The 20025-nt window shown below is 26.6% G+C and overlaps 1 protein-coding gene across 14 annotated transcripts in view; it reads left to right on the top strand.

Annotated features, from left to right (window-relative positions):
• Nucleotides 1-20025, top strand: part of LOC122502799 (zinc finger protein rotund) — a 170146-nt gene that overhangs the window by 79038 nt on the left and 71083 nt on the right. For 12 of the 14 annotated variants that reach the window (XM_043613044.1, XM_043613048.1, XM_043613046.1 and 9 more), the window contains one exon: nt 17156-17480. In XM_043613044.1, coding sequence (XP_043468979.1) covers nt 17156-17480 — 325 coding nt within the window. The remainder of the gene's footprint in view (nt 1-17155; nt 17481-20025) is intronic. The other 2 variants (XM_043613054.1, XM_043613043.1) reach the window with 1 other exon arrangement.

Here is a 20025-nt window from a genome sequence, read left to right as displayed (position 1 = left end):
ACATCCTCTTATTTTTTTCTCCCTCATCTTCTTCTTTTTTTCTCCTTCTTTTTCTCCGCATCCTCGCCTTCTTCTTCTCAGTTTCTTTTTCTTGTTCATGTATATTTTTTCTCTCCTTCTTTTTTTACATCTTTCTCTCTCTTTTTTTCCTACATCTTTCTTTCTCTTTTTTTCCATCTTCTTTTTTCTTCTTATTTTTTTCTTCTTATTCTATCTCTCGCGCGCGCTCTTTTCCCTCTTTACCACCCCCTCATTCCCCCCTCGCGCTCTCAACGTCTCTCTCTCTCTCTTTCTCTTTCTCCCGCGCACGATGATTTCGTTTATTTGCAACTTTATTTATATCGGTTCTTGCCCCAACCCAAGGGCTCGACTTCTCAAGATCAACGCTTACTACTTTCGTACATAACCTGCACCAACCTTTATCCCAGTACTCCGCTCAGTTACCATGCACTCGTTTTACCGGACGCCGTTTTTTCTCCAATTTCCTTAAAAGTTTACTGAATTTTTTTCACGTTCAATCGCGTTCGGGAAAGGGAAGTCGAGGCTAATTGGGTCAGTTGGAAACTCACGAATCGGATACGTGTTTCCATTTCTTTATGGTATGTTGATTTAAATTTTTCCTTGCAATTTTTTTCGATTTGACAAATTAGCTGCGAGTTATTAACGAAATTTAATTATTAAAAAAAAATTTTTTTTAATTTTTTTTAAAATTCGGTTTTTAATTTTCCGCTTGTATTTAAAAAGTACTTGGATTTTTTTAACTATTCAATTTTACTAATTGTGTTTTCCATTTATGGTATTTTTACCAAAATATTATTATTATTGTATATTAATATAATAATTAATAACAACTATAATAACTATTTGTCCGAATGTTTTCGTTTCATTCTCCTTTACTATAATTATTAATACTTTTATTTATTTTATTTATTATTTATTTATTTTGTTTTACGAATATTATTAGTATAATATAAATTATCAGTGCAATATTTATTTTAACTTTTTTAAATGAGAAAAATACAAGTAATAAAATACGACAAATAATGTAAATTAATTAATTAATTAATTAACAAATAAATAATAAACAAATAACAGTAAAATAATAATAGCAATAATAAATTTAGTAGTAATTTAATAAATAATAATAAATAATAGAACTGCAATTAACAAATAACCACTAGTTATTATTGTTGCGAATTTTTACTCTACTCAGTATAATAACCACGTTCATTCACAACCACTTTTTAAAAATAAAAACCCAAACTGAAATTATAATCACTATTTTGTCATTTTTCCTCTTTTTTTTGAAAAAGTAATGAAAAAATAATAATTTTTTTAGGAAAGTGATGGGAAAATAATAATAAATTTTTTGGAAAAGTAATTAAAAAATAATAATAAATTTTTTTTTTGGAAAACAAATGAAAAAATAACAATTTTTTTTGAAAAGCAATAAAAAAAATAAAAAAAACAGTTTTCCTCCGACGAATAATCGGATTGAAAAGTTTTTCAACTCTAAAAATAGAGAAAAGATATTAGAGAAAAGTTGTGGATATTGTAAAACTTATAAAAGGAGTCATTGTGCCTTCTTAGATATATTAAAAAGCAAAAAAAAAAAAAAAATTGCGGAGAAAGAAAAGAGAAAATTTAAAGAAGTTGAGATAGAAAAAAGAAGAAGAAGAAGAAAAAAAAATGGCGAATTTCAAGAGAAATGAACTTCTAAAAGTCACTGAGGCGAATAACTCAACACGCACTGGAGTAGAGAGCGCACAAAATGCATGTGTAAGAATCTGTGTCTGCTTATCTTGACGTCAGTGATAAAGCGGCCATGGTGGATAGGAAACCGTCTTCACTAGAGACTCCGCCCCATTTTTCTTTTTTAGACCGTCCAACCCGCCATTTTTTCTCATTTGAACTCATTATTTTTTTTTAAGGTCGAGTTGCGCAATCTCAGCAACTCATGGATTCGTAAAATATTGTATATATAATATACAATATGGTTTCCTTTTCATTCAGAGATTTTATTATATATTCTTTCCGAAAAACAGAAAGCTATTTTTTTTTATTTGAAAAAAATTTTTTTTTATTCATTTACGAAAAAATTTTACTTTCAATCTTTTTCTAAAAAAACTTCTGAATTAATTCTAAAATTATTTTTTACTAAAAAAACGAAAAATCCTTTTTTTAAATATTTTATTAACAATATTTTACTAAAAAATCGTTTCTTAAAATATTTTAGTAATAATATTTGACTAAAAATCATTTCTTAAAATATTTTAGTAAGAATATTTTACTAAAAATCGTTGCTTAAAATATTTTAGTAACAATATTTGGTACCCAATATTTTACTAAAAATCGTTTCATAAAAATCTTTTTCAAAAAATATTTTACTAAAAATCGATTACTAAAAGTATTTTTCTAAAAATATTTTACTTAAAACATTTTACTAAAACTATTTTCCTAACAATTTTTTTTACTACATTTTTTTATTAAGAAAATATTTTTGCCTTTAATTTTGTTTCAAATCTAATTTTTGGTTTAAAAAAAATGTTTAGTAAACTTTATTAATAATTTTATTATTATTCATTAGTAAACTTTACTACCAAATAGTAATTTCTAGTAATTTATTAGTAAAATTTAGTAATTCAAAGGCAAAAAATTATTATTTTTATTACTAATTTTGTTGTTATTAATTAGTAAATTTTACTACCAAATAGAAATTTCTACTAATTCAAAAGCAAAAAATTATTATTATTATAATAATTATTATTATTACTAATTTTATTATTAATTAGTCAATTTTACTACCAAATAGTAATTTCTACTAATTTTTTAGTTAAATTTAGTAATTCAAAAGCAAAAATTATTACTAATTTTATTATTATTAATAATTAGTAAACTTTACTACCAAATAGTAATTTTAGTAAAATTAGTAAAATTTAGTAATTCAAAAGCAAAAAATTATTATTATTACTAATTTTATTATTAATTAGTAAATGTTACTACCAAATAGTAATTTCTACTATAAAAATAGTAAAATTAAAAAAAAAAATTAGTAAAATTTACTAATTCAAAAGCAAAAAGTCAGTCACTTATTAAAATTAGTAAACATTTTCACTAATTAACATTTAAAGAGTAAATTTATTTATTATTAGTAAATAATTATTAGTAATTATTTATTTCTATTGAATTTAGTATTAAAATGACACTTCCCGTTAAATAAATCACTCGTCTGCGGGAAGAAATAGAAAAAAGAGAAAAGTAGAAGGAAATAGAAGATCCAAGTTGAAAAAAAATGGCAAATGAAGAAATAGATTCACACATACAATAAATAATGAGCGTGTGTGTTATATATTGGGAGGGAAGAAAGTTTATTCAAAGAGTTTATTTCTAATTGGCAGTACCCGGTATTGAACATTATTCCGATTGGCTGGACCGTCTGAAACCGTGTTATTTCAATCGATATCTCGTTGCCCGATTTTTCCAAATGGCTTATCAGACGCTCGCGGCTTTTCGCCTTTTTTCCTTTTGCTCTTCGGCGGCCCCCTCTATTAGTTCGCGACGCCACTCGTTGGCGCACGGCGCTGCGACCGCGTTAAAAGTCGCGCGCGTCTTTCATCACAGTGCACGCAAAAAAAAAAAAAAAAAAAAAATACTTTTTTCTCAAAACTCCCGGATTTTTGAATTCCTCAATAAGATAAGCCAAATAAGGAAGAAGAAGTGTAGTGAGAAATTTTTACTCTCTGAGAGACGGAGCGAGAGGGAAGAAGAAGGAAAGAGAGAGAGAGGGAATTGAAGGAGAAGAAAAATATAACTTTTTAGAAAAGAAAATTCTAAAAAAAGAAAAAGGAAAGAATTAAAGAAAAAGAGAATAAAAATACAGAAAGGATAGAAAAGAAACTGATAAGTAAATAAAGAAGAAAAGCAAATAAAGAATAATTGCAAATAAAAAAGGCAAATGAAAAATAAGCAAATAAAGAATAAGCAAATAAAAATTAAGCAAATAAAAAATCAGCAAATAAAAAATAAGAAAATAAAAAATGAGCAAATAAAAATTAAGCATATAAAAAATAAGCAAATATAGAAAAAAGCAAATAAAGAAAAAAGCAAATAAATAAAATACGAAAAAAATAAAACGAGATAAAATTGATAATTTTTAAAAATTAAATTTTTCTGTTTCATTTTCGACATTTAGAATAGACATAGAAATTTTTATTTGCTTTAAATCGGAGAATGCTTAAATTTGATTTTCGGAAATTTCTGAAAAATTCCCAATGGAGAAAAAGAAAATCAATAAATTACGATATTGGTTGAAGAATTTTAAGAAAAGAATAATTTTCACGAATTGTTGAGAAATGCAGAGGAGATAAATCTTTGAAGAATATACAAAATATATATATTAAAACTGAACTTTATATTTAGGAAAAAAATCAATATAAGCACTTAATCATTCTTCCATTTATGTAATATTGATACAATGTGATTGTTAATTAAAAAGACAATATTTCCTCTCACAAAATTACACCTTTTTTTATCGAGAATATAATTTATAACAAAACTAATATTATGGTAAAAAATATTTTTCGAAATATAATAAAAAAGTAATTATAACAAAATAGACTATTAACTTTTCGAGTAAATAATTTGCAGACTTTATTGAAAAAGGAATAGAAAAAGAAATAGAATAAAAAAAGTGGAATGAAAAAATGGATTATAAAAAAGAACCGGTGAAGAACAGTGAAGACAGGAATAAATAAAAACAGAAATAAATAAAGACAGAAATAAATTAAAACAGAAATAAGTGAAAATAAATAAATGAATAAAGACAAAAATAAATAAAAACAGAAATAAGTAAAAATAAAAAAATTAATAAAACAGTGAAAATAGAATACAAAGAAGTAAGCAAGGAAAATTAGAAATAAATTTTTTTTTCTTCTTAAATTCTTGTGTAAATTGTTAAAAAGGTGAAACAAAGTGATTTTCGATTAGTGAAGAAATTAAAATTTTTTTTTTTTTCTGAAAAAAATACTTATATGATGTACAGCGCGATTGAAAGTCAGGTGACAAACCACTGGCCTTGGTCATCGTCGCCGCCTTCGTCCCAAGCCCCTGCGCAAGGCCAACATCAAAACCATCCCCGAACACACCCGCACGGCCATCCCGGTCACCCACCGTACGTACCACCATCGTATCAGCATCCTCATCACCACTTGCCACCCCAGGTAATTATTGTCGATGTCCAACGACCCACGGACCACCCCTTCGAGACCCGCCAATGACATCCTTTCCCTTCCGCTCGTATCGCTTCGCAATTTCATATTGCCGCCGGGATTTGCATTTAATTTTCAACTCACCGTACGGTCGTGTTGCGGTTTATTATTAGCCCTTTTTCACAATTGAAAATCCGTTTTTGTTTGGTAGTAAAAAAAATTAAAGAAAAAATGTTGTGTGTGTGTGTGGGGAAATTAAATGCGAATAAACGAAATTTGCTTCGAATAAACAAATTTTATCGAAGTAAACTATATTTGATGCAAATAAACTATACAATTGATCCAAAGAAACAATATTTGGTCCAAATTTGATTTAAATTTAAAACAAATAAACGAAACTTGGTCCAAATAAACATTTTTAATTCAAATAAACGGATTTGACCCAAATTAACGAAATTTGATCCAAATTAACGAAATATGATCCAAATAAACAAATTTAATCCACTTTTGATCCAAATTAACGAAATTTGATCCAAATAAAAAATATTTGTTGCAAATTTAATCCACATACACGAAATTTGAACCAAATTAACGAATTTTGATCCAAATAAACAAACTTGATCCAATTTTAATCCAAATTAAGGAAATTTGATTCAATTTTAATTAAAATTAACGAAATTTGATCTAAATAAACAAATTTTGATCCAAATAAAGGAAATTTGACCCAAATTAACAAAATTTGATCTAAATAATCAAATTTACCTAAATAAACGATATTTGGTCTAAATTTAAGACAAATTAACAAAATTCGGTTCAAATAAACATTCTCAATGGAAATAAATCATATTTGGTCCACATTTGATCCAAAGCATCGAAATTTAATCCTAATTTGATCCAAATTAACGAAATTTGATCAAAATAAACAAATTTCATACAATTTTGATTAAAATTAAGGAAATTTGATCTAAATAAACAAATTTGATTTAAATGAACATAATTTGGTCCAAATTTGATCCAAATAAAGGAAATAAAATTAAAATTAAAGAAATTTTTTTTCTAATTATTGTACTTGAAGGAGTATTTTTTTTAATTACATTTTAATTTTTGAAATTATTTCTTTAAATATTTTTTTTTCTACTTGACCTTCAAACGAATTTTCTTTTTGCTGAATTATCAATATTTTTATTAAGTCGAATTATGTAACTTTAATTTCAATTAGTAATTTCAATTTCAATTCATAAATTCAATTTCAAAATAAAAATTAAGTGTAATTTTAAGCAGGATTTTTATTCGATACTGAATTTTCCAGAAATAAATTTCTACTGTAAAATAATTTCTTTAAATTTTTTTTTCTACTTTTAAACACACGTAATCTTGAAAATAAATTTCCTCCAAATGGAAGATATTCTTAAAAAAAGTAGAAGAAAATATTTAGAGAAACAATTTCGAAAAAGAACTCCTTTCAAGTAAAAAATACTCCTGCAAATATGACAAGTAGAAAAAAGAAGTTGATTTACAAGTTATTATGATGTTTGTCGGTGTCATTTTTCTATATATTCTCGATTATGTAAAAACCGCGAGAGAAAAGTCGAAACTCGAAATGAGACTCGAGGTGGTCGTCCTTCGGGCATCGAGCCAAAAGACCCGTTGCGATATATATATATAAGTCTAAAGTAATAATTGAAGGGCTTCGACAGGGTTGAAGGGGAGGAGTTGGATAATGACCGCAAATTCGACGGTTTTCAATGTTCCTAAAGATTCCTATAATTATGTGGTTAAACAGTGTTTTTTTCCCTCGCTTCCGAATGTTTGGTTGCTTAATCATAGGTTTGCACGCACTTCTCTCATAATCGTGAAATCGAAAAGCTCATATTAAAACGCAAGAAAAAAAAAAGAGAGCGAACGCCAACAGACACCTTTCAACTTTGTCCATTTCCTTATTTTTATTGATTACCGCGTGTGTGGTAATGGATTATTTCATTAATGAACGAAACTATATAATTCTATACGAATAATTGGAGAAATAAAGGAAGAAATTTTTATTTTGCTATGTAATTTCTGGGTGGAAATATCCGGAGGTTGTTCTAATCTCAAAATTATACGTTTTTACTTTTATTCTTCGAATTTTCAAATATTTATTTTTATTCCATTTTTTTCTATTCTTTGTATTGCTCAAATGAGAACAAAATTCAAACATAAATAAAACAATCACGAATTATAATTATTATTTATATTTGAAACAAATAAACGAAATTTGACCCAAATAAAGAAATTTGATCAAAATAAACGATATTTGGTCCAAATTTGATCCAAATAAAAGAAATTTGCTCCAAATAAAGAAATTTGATCAAAATAATTAAATTTTTTTCAAAATAAACAAATTTGATCCAAATAAATGATATTTTAACCAAATAAACAAAATTTGATCCAAATAAAAGAAATTTGGTGCAAATAAAGAAATTTGATCAAAATAAACGATATTTCATCCTAATTTGATGAAAATAAGCGAAATGTGATCAAGATTTGATCCAAATGAACAAATTTAATGCAATTTTGATCCAAATTAATGAAATTTGATCTAAATAAACAAATTTAATTGAAATAAACGAAATTTGGTCCAAATTTGATCCAAAGAAAAGAAATTAAATCCAAATTAACGAAATTTGATCCAAATAAACAAATTTAATCTAAATTTGATCCAAATTAACGAAATTTGATCTAAATAAATAAATTTGATTTAAATAAACGAAATTTGGTCCAAATTTGATCCAAATAAATTTAATTAAGTCGAAATTTAATCTAAATAAACGATATTTGGCCCCAATTTGATCCAAATAATCGAAATTTGGTCCAAATAAACGATATTTGAACCAAATTATCGAAATTTGGACCAAATAGACAAAATTTGATCTAAATAATCTAAATTTGGTCCAAATATACAAATTTGTTCCAAATAAACGATATTTAGTCCAAATTTGATGCAAATAAACGAAATTTGATCTAAATTTACAAAGTTTTGTCTAAATTTGATTTAATATTCAAATGTAATAAAATTCGATTAGAATAAAATTCAAAATGGAATTAAATTTAAAAAGAATAAAATACGAGTAGAATAAAAGTCGAATAGAATAAAATTCAAATAAGAACAAAATTCAAACCCAAATAAAATAAACAATCACGAATGAAAAATTACACCTTACATCTCAGAACAGTTATATATTACCCACCTTTTTTCTTATGGAAAAAAGAAAAACATGGAAAAAAGAAAACAATTCGATTCACCTGCGATTGGCAATAAATGAGAGAAAATTACAGCGAATAAGTGTGATAACGATATAATCACAGAAGTATATCTAGTTAGAGATTTGAATATGATTATTGCCAGAGACATATAACTAAATTATATATGATAACTGTGTACAGAACGTGTTCGCTTTCCAGTCTCTAGTGCTCCGTCTTATATATATTACGACCTGTATTCGCACCTCGTGTTTACATATAGAGGCGCCTTTCGTATTTTAAGAGGTGAATGGTAATTTCAATACGTATATGAAGTCAATATGAATTTTGTATTAATAGTCTCTATAGTTAACAATATAGAGACTATACCCGCGAGTATAGTTTCTGAATTGCATGCCTCATAATATTGCATAGAGGTGATAAATATAACGTTTCACTTGCGGTTGTGTGTATTCCTGCGATGATCGCATAATCGTTTCTTATCGAAAATTAATCATTTTTTCTATAATTATTTATTTTTTACTTGCTGTATTCCTGCGTTGATCGTAAAACCGTTTCTTATAGAATTTGAACTCTTCTTATAGAATTCTTATTCAAGTAATTATTTATTTTTGAATGTGTATTCAATGAAGGTGTTTCAATTTAGGGTCAAATTTAAAGAATAATGTTTGCAAAGACTTTAGTATTTTTAGAAAAATAATTGAATTGTTTCAATTTATTCAATTCTTTCGTGAGCTAGTAGGCCAATAAACTCTTCAGTATATTTATAGTAAGTCTGAAACTGGAAATTGACCCGAAAAGAATCATCAAAATCTTGAACATAACCATTATACAGTGATGATAATGATCATCTAGTGGTACGTAGGTGATTTTAATCAACAGCAAGAGTCAAATAAACCCTTTTTCTCGGTGGATGGAGGACGTGTGAATTATTTTGCAAACCGGTGCGAAAAGCGGAAACGCAAAGATACTGATTAACAATGATAAAAGCAGGCTAAAAGCATAGGCCAAAAGTTAGGATATTCCAAGTTGGATTAAGATCGACAATTACAGGGTGGATCGTTTCCCTTTATTCTATATGGATGGATAGAGCTAAGTCCCGGGTTAGGTGTACGTATAGCTTTGCTGTACAGTAAATTCCAACACAGGCTATATAGGGTAGTTTAGGTTATTCCTCGGGTTAGGTCAGTTTAACTGAAGATTCTACTCAACCTTCGTACAGTCCATGTGTGTATATATGTACGTTCATGATTAGAGTGGCCTGCGATTTCAAGATCCATTCGTATGTGTATGTGAGTGTGTGTGTGTATATACCATACATACTCAAAATTCAACACTGAAAATCACTTCATACATAATTCCAATTTCAGACGTTGACGCACTGCAAATATTTATTTATTTCCTTTTGTACTTTATTGTTGTGCACATAAATCGAAATGTCGTGTATAAATGGGCAAATTTTACATTTATTTCTTATTTTTTATTTTCATTCTTCTTTTTACTCCAAAAAAAAAAGGATGATCCGAAGAAAAAAATCATTCTTTTTGCAACTACAACCAAATTGAGCTACATTTACTAATCTTTAGATTTTTGATTTCGTTTTCAACGAAATCAAAAATCTAAAGATTATAGTAAATCAGAAAAGTAAAATTAAGTAGAATAGAGAAAAATTTGTTAAATAGTAACTAAGAAATTAAAAATTTTGACAAAGAATAAAAAGGGTGTAGGAAAGAGGGAGAAGTACAGCAATTAGTAATTGTAGTTTGAATGGAAAATTCTTACACCATTATTCTTTGTGTTGAGGAAGTTCCCGAATGCGTGGGTGGATAATGTATATAATGTGTGTGCGTGCTCATGATGCGTGTAGGTACGGTTTGTACCATGGCCCCAAAGAGGGCATATGGTCAGCAGGTGAGACATTTGCTTTGTATTCCAAGTGCATAAAGTAGCCTACTTTGAGTGTACCACTCGACATTCGTAACTCACTAAACAAAACGAAAAAAAACAAAAAAAGAAAAAAAAACAAGAAAAGGGTTGCGTCTCCCAAAATATGCTAACGATCCCTCGCGCTCGCCTCTCGTATTATATATATATAGATGGCGCCGAAAGGGTATTATGCATTATCAAGTCACTGGGACAATAAGTCAAAGAAAGTAGAAAAACAAAAAAAAAGAAACAGAAAAGGGCGAAAATAATAAAGACAATTAAATGAGGAAGAAAAAATAAATAAAAGGAAACTAAATAGAAACAATTAAAAAGGAACGAAAAAGAAACAAAAAAACGAAGAAAGAAAGAAAAAGGAAGAAAAAATAAAGAAAATGAAGGAAAAAGAAAGAAAAAATAAAAGAAGAACCAAAAGGAAGGAAAGAAAAAAGAAAAATAAAGCAAAAAGAAAGAAAAAATAAAAGAAGAAGCAAAAGGAAGGAAAGAAGGAAAAAAATAAAAAAGGATGCAAAAAGAAACAATAAAAGAAGAAAAAATAAAGAAAATAAAGCAAAAAGGAAGGAAAAATATAAGAAGGTGCAAAAGGAATCAAAGAAGGAAAATAATGAAAGAAAGAAACAAAGAAGGAAAAAAAATAAAGAAAAGGAAGCAAAATGGAAGAAAATATAAACAATAAAAAGCAAAAAGAAAAAAAAATAGAAAAGAAGCAAAAAGAAACAAAAAAATAAAGAAAATGAAGCAAAAAGGAAGGAAAAATAAAAGAAGATGCAAAAGGAAACAAAGAAGGAAGAAAAATAAATGAAATAAACAAAGGAGAAAGAAAACAGAAAGAAAAGGAAGCAAAATGTAAGGAAAAATAAAAATAGGAAGCAAAAAGGATAAGATTAATAAAAAAGAAAGAAAAAGTAAAAGAAAACGCAAAAGGAAGGAAAGAAAGAAGAAAAATAAAAGAAAGAAACAAATAAGAATGAAAAAATAAGGAAAAGGAAGCAAAATGGAAGAAAATTTACAAATAGGAAGCAAAAAAGAGACAAAAAAGGAAGAAATATTTTAAAAAATAAAGCAGAAAGGAAAAAAAATAAAAATGAAAGCAAAAATATACAAAGAAAGAAGAAAAAATAAAGAAAATGATGCAAAAAGAAGAAAGAAAAATAAAAGAAACAAACAAAGAATGAAGAAGAAATAAAGAAAGCAAAATGGAAGAAGATATAGAAATAGGAAGCAAAAAGGAAGAAAAAATAGAAAAGAAGCAAAAAGAAACAAAAAAGGAAAAAAAGAAAACGAAGCAAAAAGGAAGAAAAAGTAAAAAGAAGCAACAAGAAAGAAATGGGAAGCAAAAAAAAAACAATGAAGGAAGAAAAATAAGAAAATTAAGAAAAAAAAGAAAACAAAGGAGGAAGAAAAAATGAAGGAAAGAAAGGAAAAAGGAACTACAAAATAAAAATGGAATCAAAAAGAATCAAAGAAAGAAGAAAAATAAAAAAAAGAAGCAAAAGGAAGCTAAAGAAGGAAGAAATATGAAAAAAGAAACTGAGAAGGAAGAAAAAATAAAGAAGTAGAAAAAAACTTCGGACCTAATAAAAATATTTCAAAAAATGCGAAAATTCATAACGAACAACGAATAATGTAATCACGCAGTTTGATATATTTTTTCCATTAAGAAAATTTTTCTCTCTTCTTTGCCATTTCCCCCTCCCCCTTCGCTTGCCACCCCCTCATTACAACTCGCGGTCAGGACGATAAATCAGCAAAAAAAAAAAAAATTCGTTGCAAAAAAAATTCCTCTCACGACGCAATTTTCCGCCTTCTCTCTCAAGATAAAGAATTTTGATTAATGAAATTGTTCCTCCTCTGCTTTAATATATATATAAACGCAGGCACGAAATCTAACTAATGTCCTTTGTCCTCCAATACTCATTTGGAAAAAAATATGAATTTTGCATTTCTTTTTTCTCTTATATAATGTCGCACAGAAAGTTTGACAATTCATCTCTTCAACTTTTGTTAATCATCGTAAAAGTCCTTGGTCCAACTTGAACCACTAGGGAGAGTGATAGGGTTAAAAGTATATAAATTTATGTATACGGGAATAAAATTGCGAAAAACAAATATTGACACTCGTTAAAGTGCCAAAGGCCGCAAATGAGAGTGAAATTTGTAAATGCGGAGATGAAAGACAAGCGGGCAAACTGTCCGCGCAAATTTTCAAGTTCCTCCTCTCTTGCATAACAGTTTTATCAACTTGCTCTCTAAATTTGAAATAGGGAAAATGTTTTGGTAATTTGAATCAGTAGCTGACTTTTTGCTTTTGAATCAGTAAATTTTAGTAATAAATTAGTAGAAATTCCTATTAATACTATTAGCAAATTTTACTAATAAATTAGGAGAAATTACCATTTATTAGCAAATTTTACTAAGAAATTAACAGAAATTACTATTTATTAGCAAATTTTACTAACTTAGTAGAAATTACTATTTATTAGCAAAATTTACTAACTTAGTAGAAATTACTATTTATTAGCAAAATTTACTAATTCAAAGGCAAAAGTAAACATTTTTACGAATTCAAATTCAGAGAGCAAAGTAATGTTAATAATAAAAATAATAATAATAATAAAATAATATTAATAATAATAGTAAAAAAATAAAAATTGCGATTCTTATCTTTATTAAAACCGTGAACAATTTTCATTAAATTCCAATTCCTTGGCAGAATGAATTGAAAGCTCGCGAGAGTGGAAAGAAAGAGTTAAAAAGAGCCAGGGAAGAAAATCGGAGAGCAGGTTTTCTCTCTCACGAGAATTAAGAATCAGAGATGCCCCGTGTCGATCATCTGACCCCTCTCCCATCTCTGGTGAAATAAGAAATCCTGAGAGTGAGAGAGAGAGAGAGAGTGAGAGAGACAATGATAAAAGGGATGGTATGGAGAAACTTGAGAACCCTCTGTGACAATTTCAATTCTTTCTCTTTCTCTCTTTAGCCAGTATCTTCATTCCATCATCTTCTCTCAACTTTGAGCTATATAAGATTCTTAAAACTTCTCACGAGATTTTTCGATTTTAATTACAGTTTTAACATATTTTAATAAAATCCTCATCCTAACCCTATATATATATACGAAATGTTCCCTTTTTTTCTTCGTCTTTAATTTCGGAGAGTTTCTTTGCTCGGGCGCATAGTTGTTTCATTTCCTGATGGCAGAAGTGAAAAGGAGAGAGAGAAAAGGAGGGAAAGAGACAAAAAGAGAGAAAATGGGACAAGAAAACGAAAAGAAGAGAGAAAAAGAGAAGAAAGAAAAAGAGAAAAAAAGGGGGAAGAAAATGAAAAGAAGAGAAAAAGAGAGAAAAAAGAAAAGAAGAGAGAAAGAAGGGACAAGAAAATGAGAAGGAAAGAAGAAAGGAAGAAGGAGAAAAAAGGAAGAAAGAAGGGAGAAGAAAATGAAAAGAAAAAAGGCGGAAGAAAATAAAAAGAAGAGAAAAAGGGAGAAGAAAACGAAAAGAAGAAAAAAGAGAGAAAGAAGGAAGAAGAAAATGAGAAGAAGAAAAAAGAAAGAAAGAAGGAAGAAGAAAAAAAGGGAGAAAGAAGGGAGAAGAAAATGAAAAGAAAAATAGAGAAGAAAAAGAAAAGAAGAGAAAAAGAAAGAAGAAAATGAAAAGAAGAGAGAAAGAAGGAGAAGAAAATGAAAAGAAGAAAAAAAAGGGGAAGAAAATGAAAAGAAGAGAGAAAGAAAAAGAATAAAGGAAAGAAAGAGGCAAAAATAAGAAAAAGAATGAAAAAGAAAAAGAGAGAAAGAGAGAGAGAGAGACTTTTATCGCAGTGACTGTAGCGTTTTAAACGTTAACCCTTTCGTTCGTTCACCCACACCTTTTGATAAAATACACACCCACATTAGAATACTTTTACAAAGTACAAACTCTAGAGGCAAGCGCATGCCACAAACACCTGTTCTTTTTAGAAGAAACAGAAAGCGAGCCCTTCTTTTCTTTCAAGATCCATCAACTAAGTCAGTCTCTCGTCCTCTGCCTCGGATTCGAGAGGGAACTTTTAGTTTAGAGATTAGAAACGCCGCAAAGAAAAAAGAAAATGACCAATTGTAGGTGTTTGCAAGTGTTATTCTTATTTTTTTCACTCGGAAAAACTTTAATTTGTGCGTGCCTAATTCCTGTGATTGTGTTTAACAGTGGAAAATATTTTTTAAAAAAATTGTGTTTCACTGAAAAAAAAATAATACGAATGAAATTTAATTTTTGAAAATTTTTATTCCAGTGAATTTTTATTTTCGAGAAGTTTTATTCAAGAAAATTTAAAAACAAAGGAATTTTCTTTCAAAAAAATTTTAAATCAAAGGAATTTTTATTTTCTTGAATTAAAATTTTGTTGAATGAAAATTCTATTGAAATAAAATTCTTTTGAATGAAAATTCTCTTGAATGAAAATTCTCTTGAATGAAAATTCTCTGGAATGCAAATTCTCTTAAATGGAAATTCTCTTGAATTAAAATTTTGTTGAATGAAAATTCTCTGAAATGAAAATTCTTTTGAATTAAAATTCTTCTAAATGAAAATGTTTTTAAATGAAAATTCTTTTGAATAAAAATTCTTTGAATTAAAATTCTTTTGAATGAAAATTCTCTTAAATAAAAATTGTCCTGAATTAAAAATTATCTTGAATGAAAATTCTCTGGAATAAAAATTCTCTGGAATAAAAATTCTTTTGAATTAAAATTCTTTGAATGAAAATTTTTTTGAATTAAAATTCTTTGAATGAAAATTTTTTCGAATTAAAATTCTTCTGAATTAAAATTCTCCAGAAAGAAAATTCCTTAAAATTAAAATTCTCCTGAATTAAAATACTCTTTTTCGAAAATTTCCCCCACAATAAACTCCAATTAAATAAAAATCCCGTTGAGTATAAAAAATCTTAAAAATCATCATCAATTATTCAAAAATTATCAATTTATAATAAATTTTACTGAACAAAAATTACTATCTGTATGAAAATTCATTACATAACATTGGCAATAATGCAATATTTCTATTACTACAAAAAAATGCAAGTGACACATACATGGAAACGAAGATGCGCTCATACGATTCTTAATCGAAAAAGTATTACTTGTCTTTTCTGTCGACTGATTCAGTTTCTAATTTTATCCAATAGGAGTGTGTTAATCAGCAAAACAACATTACAGTGTAAAGATTAAACCTCCACTGATAAGGTTATTTTGTTTCATTATCACACTGTCTCACTGGATCAGGACCTTTTAATAAAATTACATTTTTTCCAATAAAAACCAGGAGCAAAAAAAATTAACCCCAACAAATTTTTACTACAAACATTTAATTTTTCTTTTATCAGAAAACCACTCAAAAATGTTTACTACAAAAAATTTTTTTTTTATCAAAAAACCGGCAAAAACTGTTGGCTACGAATATTTTTTTTTCCTTTACCAAAAAACCACCCAAAAAATTTGTACTACAAACATTTAATTTTTCTTTTATCAGAAAACTACTCAAAAATGTTTACTACAAATTTTTTTTTCCTTTATCAAAAAACCACCAAAAACTGTTCGCTATGAATATTTTTTTTTCTTTACCAAAAAACCAGCCAAAAAATTTGTACTACAAACATTTAATTTTTCTTTTATCAGAAAACTACTCAAAAATGTTTACTACAAAATTTTTTTTTCCTTTATCAAAAAACCACCAAAAACTGTTGGCTACGAATATTTTTTTTTCCTTTACCAAAAAACCAGCCAAAAAATTTGTACTACAAACATTTAATTTTTCTTTTATCAGAAAACTACTCAAAAATGTTTACTACAAAATTTTTTTTTTCCTTTATCAAAAAACCACCAAAAACTGTTCGCTATGAATATTATTTTTTCCTTTACCAAAAAATTTGTACTACAAACATTTAATTTTTCTTTTATCAGAAAACTACTCAAAAATGTTTACTACAAAATTTTTTTTTCCTTTGCCAAAAAACCACCCAAAGAATTTTTACTACAAATATTTTTGTTTATTTACCAAAGAACCACCTTAGAAATTTGTACTACAAATATTTTTTTTCCTCTATCAAAAAACCACCCTAGAAATTTTTACTACAAACATTTTTTTTCCTTTATCAAAAAACCACCAAAAACTGTTTGCTACGAACATTTTTTTTTCCTTTACCAAAAAACTACCCAAAGAATTTTTACTACAAATATTTTTTTCCTTTACTAAAAAAACCACCTACAAAATTTTTACTACAAATATTTTTTTTTCTGTATTAAAAAAACAACCAAAAACTGTTTGCTATGAATATTTTTTTTCCTTTATCAAAAAACCATCTAAAAAATTTTTACTTCAAACATTTTTTTTCCTTTGTCAAAAAGCCACCAAAAAATGTTTAGTAGAAACATTTTTTTTTACTTTATCATTAACTCTTATTCCGCTAAACAAAAATTTACTATTCAAATTCAAAAAATAAAAATCGAGGATCGTTCAAATATTCATCAAAGTAGTTCATACTTCAATAAAAATCGCTACTTTATTTTTAGATCTTAAATTAATTTTTGTAATTAAAAATGCATTGTTTTGAAGAATTTTTTTTTTTGCTGGCAGTGTTTGGACCTTTGCCTCCCCTCTCAGAACAAAAGAGGGGGGAGGATGTTTTTTCTTTCTTTTTTCGATGCAAAATATTGCAATAATCTCAAAGGTCCGAAAATTGCCAGTGCCCCTGACTCGAAAAAAGTTCAGCATACCAACTAACCCCGGCAGTTCTTTACGCAGATCTTCATGAAACAGACCGCGACAATGATGCACCCGAGAGATCTTGGTGCGGGAGGATTAACGGGACGTCCCGGCGTCGGTATCCCAGGAGGATTGGCGGGCCTTGGCGTTGGCGTCGGACCCGGTGGCATGATCACCGGAAATGAAGTCAAACCCCATCAATGTCAACAATGCCTCAAGTCATTCTCGAGCAATCATCAGCTTGTTCAACACATCAGAGTTCATACTGGTGAGAAGCCTTACAAATGCAGTTACTGCGATCGGAGGTTTAAACAACTCAGTCATGTACAACAACACACCAGACTACATACAGGTGAGTCTATATCAGCCTTTTATATTTATCCAAATTCTTCTCGTTTTTATTTACTTTTTTCTCTTTGTTTCTCTTTGTTTCTCTTCGTTACTATTCATTACTCTTCGTTTCGTTTATTACAATAAAAAATACCAAATTTTTCTTTGGATACTTCGTTTCGTTTACAATAAAAAATAACAAATTTTACTTTGGATTTATTTTAAGTATTAAATATTTTTTTCGAAGCGATAATTATCAGAAATAAGAGATGTCTAAGTTCGTTTGTTTGGCTCAATAATGGCCGAACAAATGAATTTAGACAACTTTTATTTATTTTTATTTGATCTTTACTTCTTTGTTTCAACCAAAAAATTGATTAATTCAAACAAATATTGTTTCGAGTCTATTTTCGAATTGAAAATTAAATAAAAATTCTCTTCCATGTAATCGAGAAAATTTTTATTTTATTTTCAATCAAAAAATAGATGCAGAACAATATTTGTTTGAAATAACCAAATCTTCTTTGTTTCAATCAAAAATTTGGTTAATTCAAACAAATATTGTTTCGAGTCTATTTTCGAATGGAAAATAAAATAAAAAGTTTCTTCCTTACAATTGAGAACATTTTTATTTTATTTTCAATTTAAAAATAGACTCGAAACAATATTAGTTTGAAATAACAAAATTTTTTGGTTGCAACGAAAAAAGTAAATACATATCAAATATTTGTTTTCTTCGGTTCAAATTTAAAGAGTAAATATACAAAATTTATCGCATTTTTATTAAATACTGAATTTATTAACTAACGTTTCAGTAAAAAATAACTAAAAATTGGTCAAAATTGTTTGATAATTGTTTATTAAAAATTAGTGACTGTACACTGTTGACTTAAAAGTATCAAATTGCAACGAATTGATTTAAAAAATTTGGATCTTAATTAAAATCAAAAATTGATCTCAATTTTTGCTATCAATTTGAATCAAATTGTTTGGTTGCCACAGAACAGGAAAGTCAGGGAAAAGTCGGAGATTTTTATTAAAAGTACTGGAGGAAAAAATTACCACAAATTCTAATAAAAGACTTTCAATTTCAATTATTTTTATAAATAGCAAAATTCTTCGCCAAACTTCAATTATTTTCAAAAATTTTAATAAAATTCTTGTCTGAAATTCAATTAATTTTAATAATTTTTTTTTAAACTTTCGTCAAGATTTCAATTATCTTTTTAAATAGAAAAATTCTTCTCAAAAATTCAATTATATTCAGGAATTTTAATCAAATTCTTTACAAAATTCAATTATTTTCATTAATGACAATATTCATCACAGAAATTCAATTATTTTCAAAAGTAATAAAATTATTCGAAAAAATTCGATTATTTTTATTAAATTTTTTTAATTATCGCCAAAATTTCAATTATCTTTATAAATAGCAAAATTCTAAAAAATCCAATTATTTTCAAAAATTTTTATAAAATACTTTTCAAAAATTCAATTATTTTCAAAATTTTTAATAAAATTCTTCTCAAAAATTCAATTATTATAAAAGTTTTTTTTTTCTTCTCAGGATTTCAATTATATTTATAAATAGCAAAATTCTTTATAGAAATTAAATTATTTTCTGGAATTTTAATAAAATTCTTTAAAAAAATTCAATTTTTTTCATAAATTACAATATTCATCATAGAAATTCAATTAATTTCAAAAGAAATAAAATTCTTTGCAGAAATTCAATTATTTAATAAAAAATTTTTTTAAATTCTCGTCAGGATTTCAATTATTTTTTTAAATAGCAAAATTCATCTCAAAAATTCAATTATTTTCAAAAATTTTAATAAAATTCTCCGCAGAAATTCAATTATTTTCATAAATGACAATATTCATCATAGAAATTCAATTATTTTCAAAAGTAATATAATTCTTTCCAGAAATTCAATTATTTTTAATAAAATTTTTTAAATCCTCGTCAAGATTTCAATTATCTTTATAAATAGCAAAATTCTTCTTCAAAATTCAATAATTTTTAGGCAAAATTTCAATTATTTTGAAAACATTCAAAAAATATATTATTTAAAAAAAATTTTCCAAAAATAATGAAATTGTTTTTAGAAATTGAATTATTTTCATAAATAATAAAACTCATGGCAGATTTTTAATTATTTTTAAAACAATTTTAATCGAATTCCTCGAAAAATATAATTCATTTATTTAATAAATTATTTATTTTTGTATTTAAATTTTAAATTATTCAACTCTAGTAGAATTTCTTAATGAAAATTGATTTAAAAATGAATTTCAGTTAAGATTTTTAGACAATAAATTAATAATTGAATATTAAAAGCATTAAAGTGTGATTTTTTAGAAATAATTGAATTATGAAAATTTAAAATCTTTGGAAAATTGTATTTTTCATATTTTTAATTAACAGTTCTAGAGAATTAATTTTTTTGTAAAACTGTAATTGACGAAATTTTGTAAAATTGAATTGTAAACAAATAGATTTGGAAATTTTCAAAAAACTTTTTCAAAAATTATTTGAAATAATTGATTTCAAGAAGAACAAGAAG

This window comes from Leptopilina heterotoma, unplaced genomic scaffold, assembly GCF_015476425.1.
Source record: "Leptopilina heterotoma isolate Lh14 unplaced genomic scaffold, ASM1547642v1 Lhet_238, whole genome shotgun sequence".
NCBI classification, from domain to species: domain Eukaryota; kingdom Metazoa; phylum Arthropoda; class Insecta; order Hymenoptera; family Figitidae; genus Leptopilina; species Leptopilina heterotoma.
Note: the sequence above shows the minus strand (reverse complement) of the source record. Positions and strands in the feature narration are given on the sequence as shown.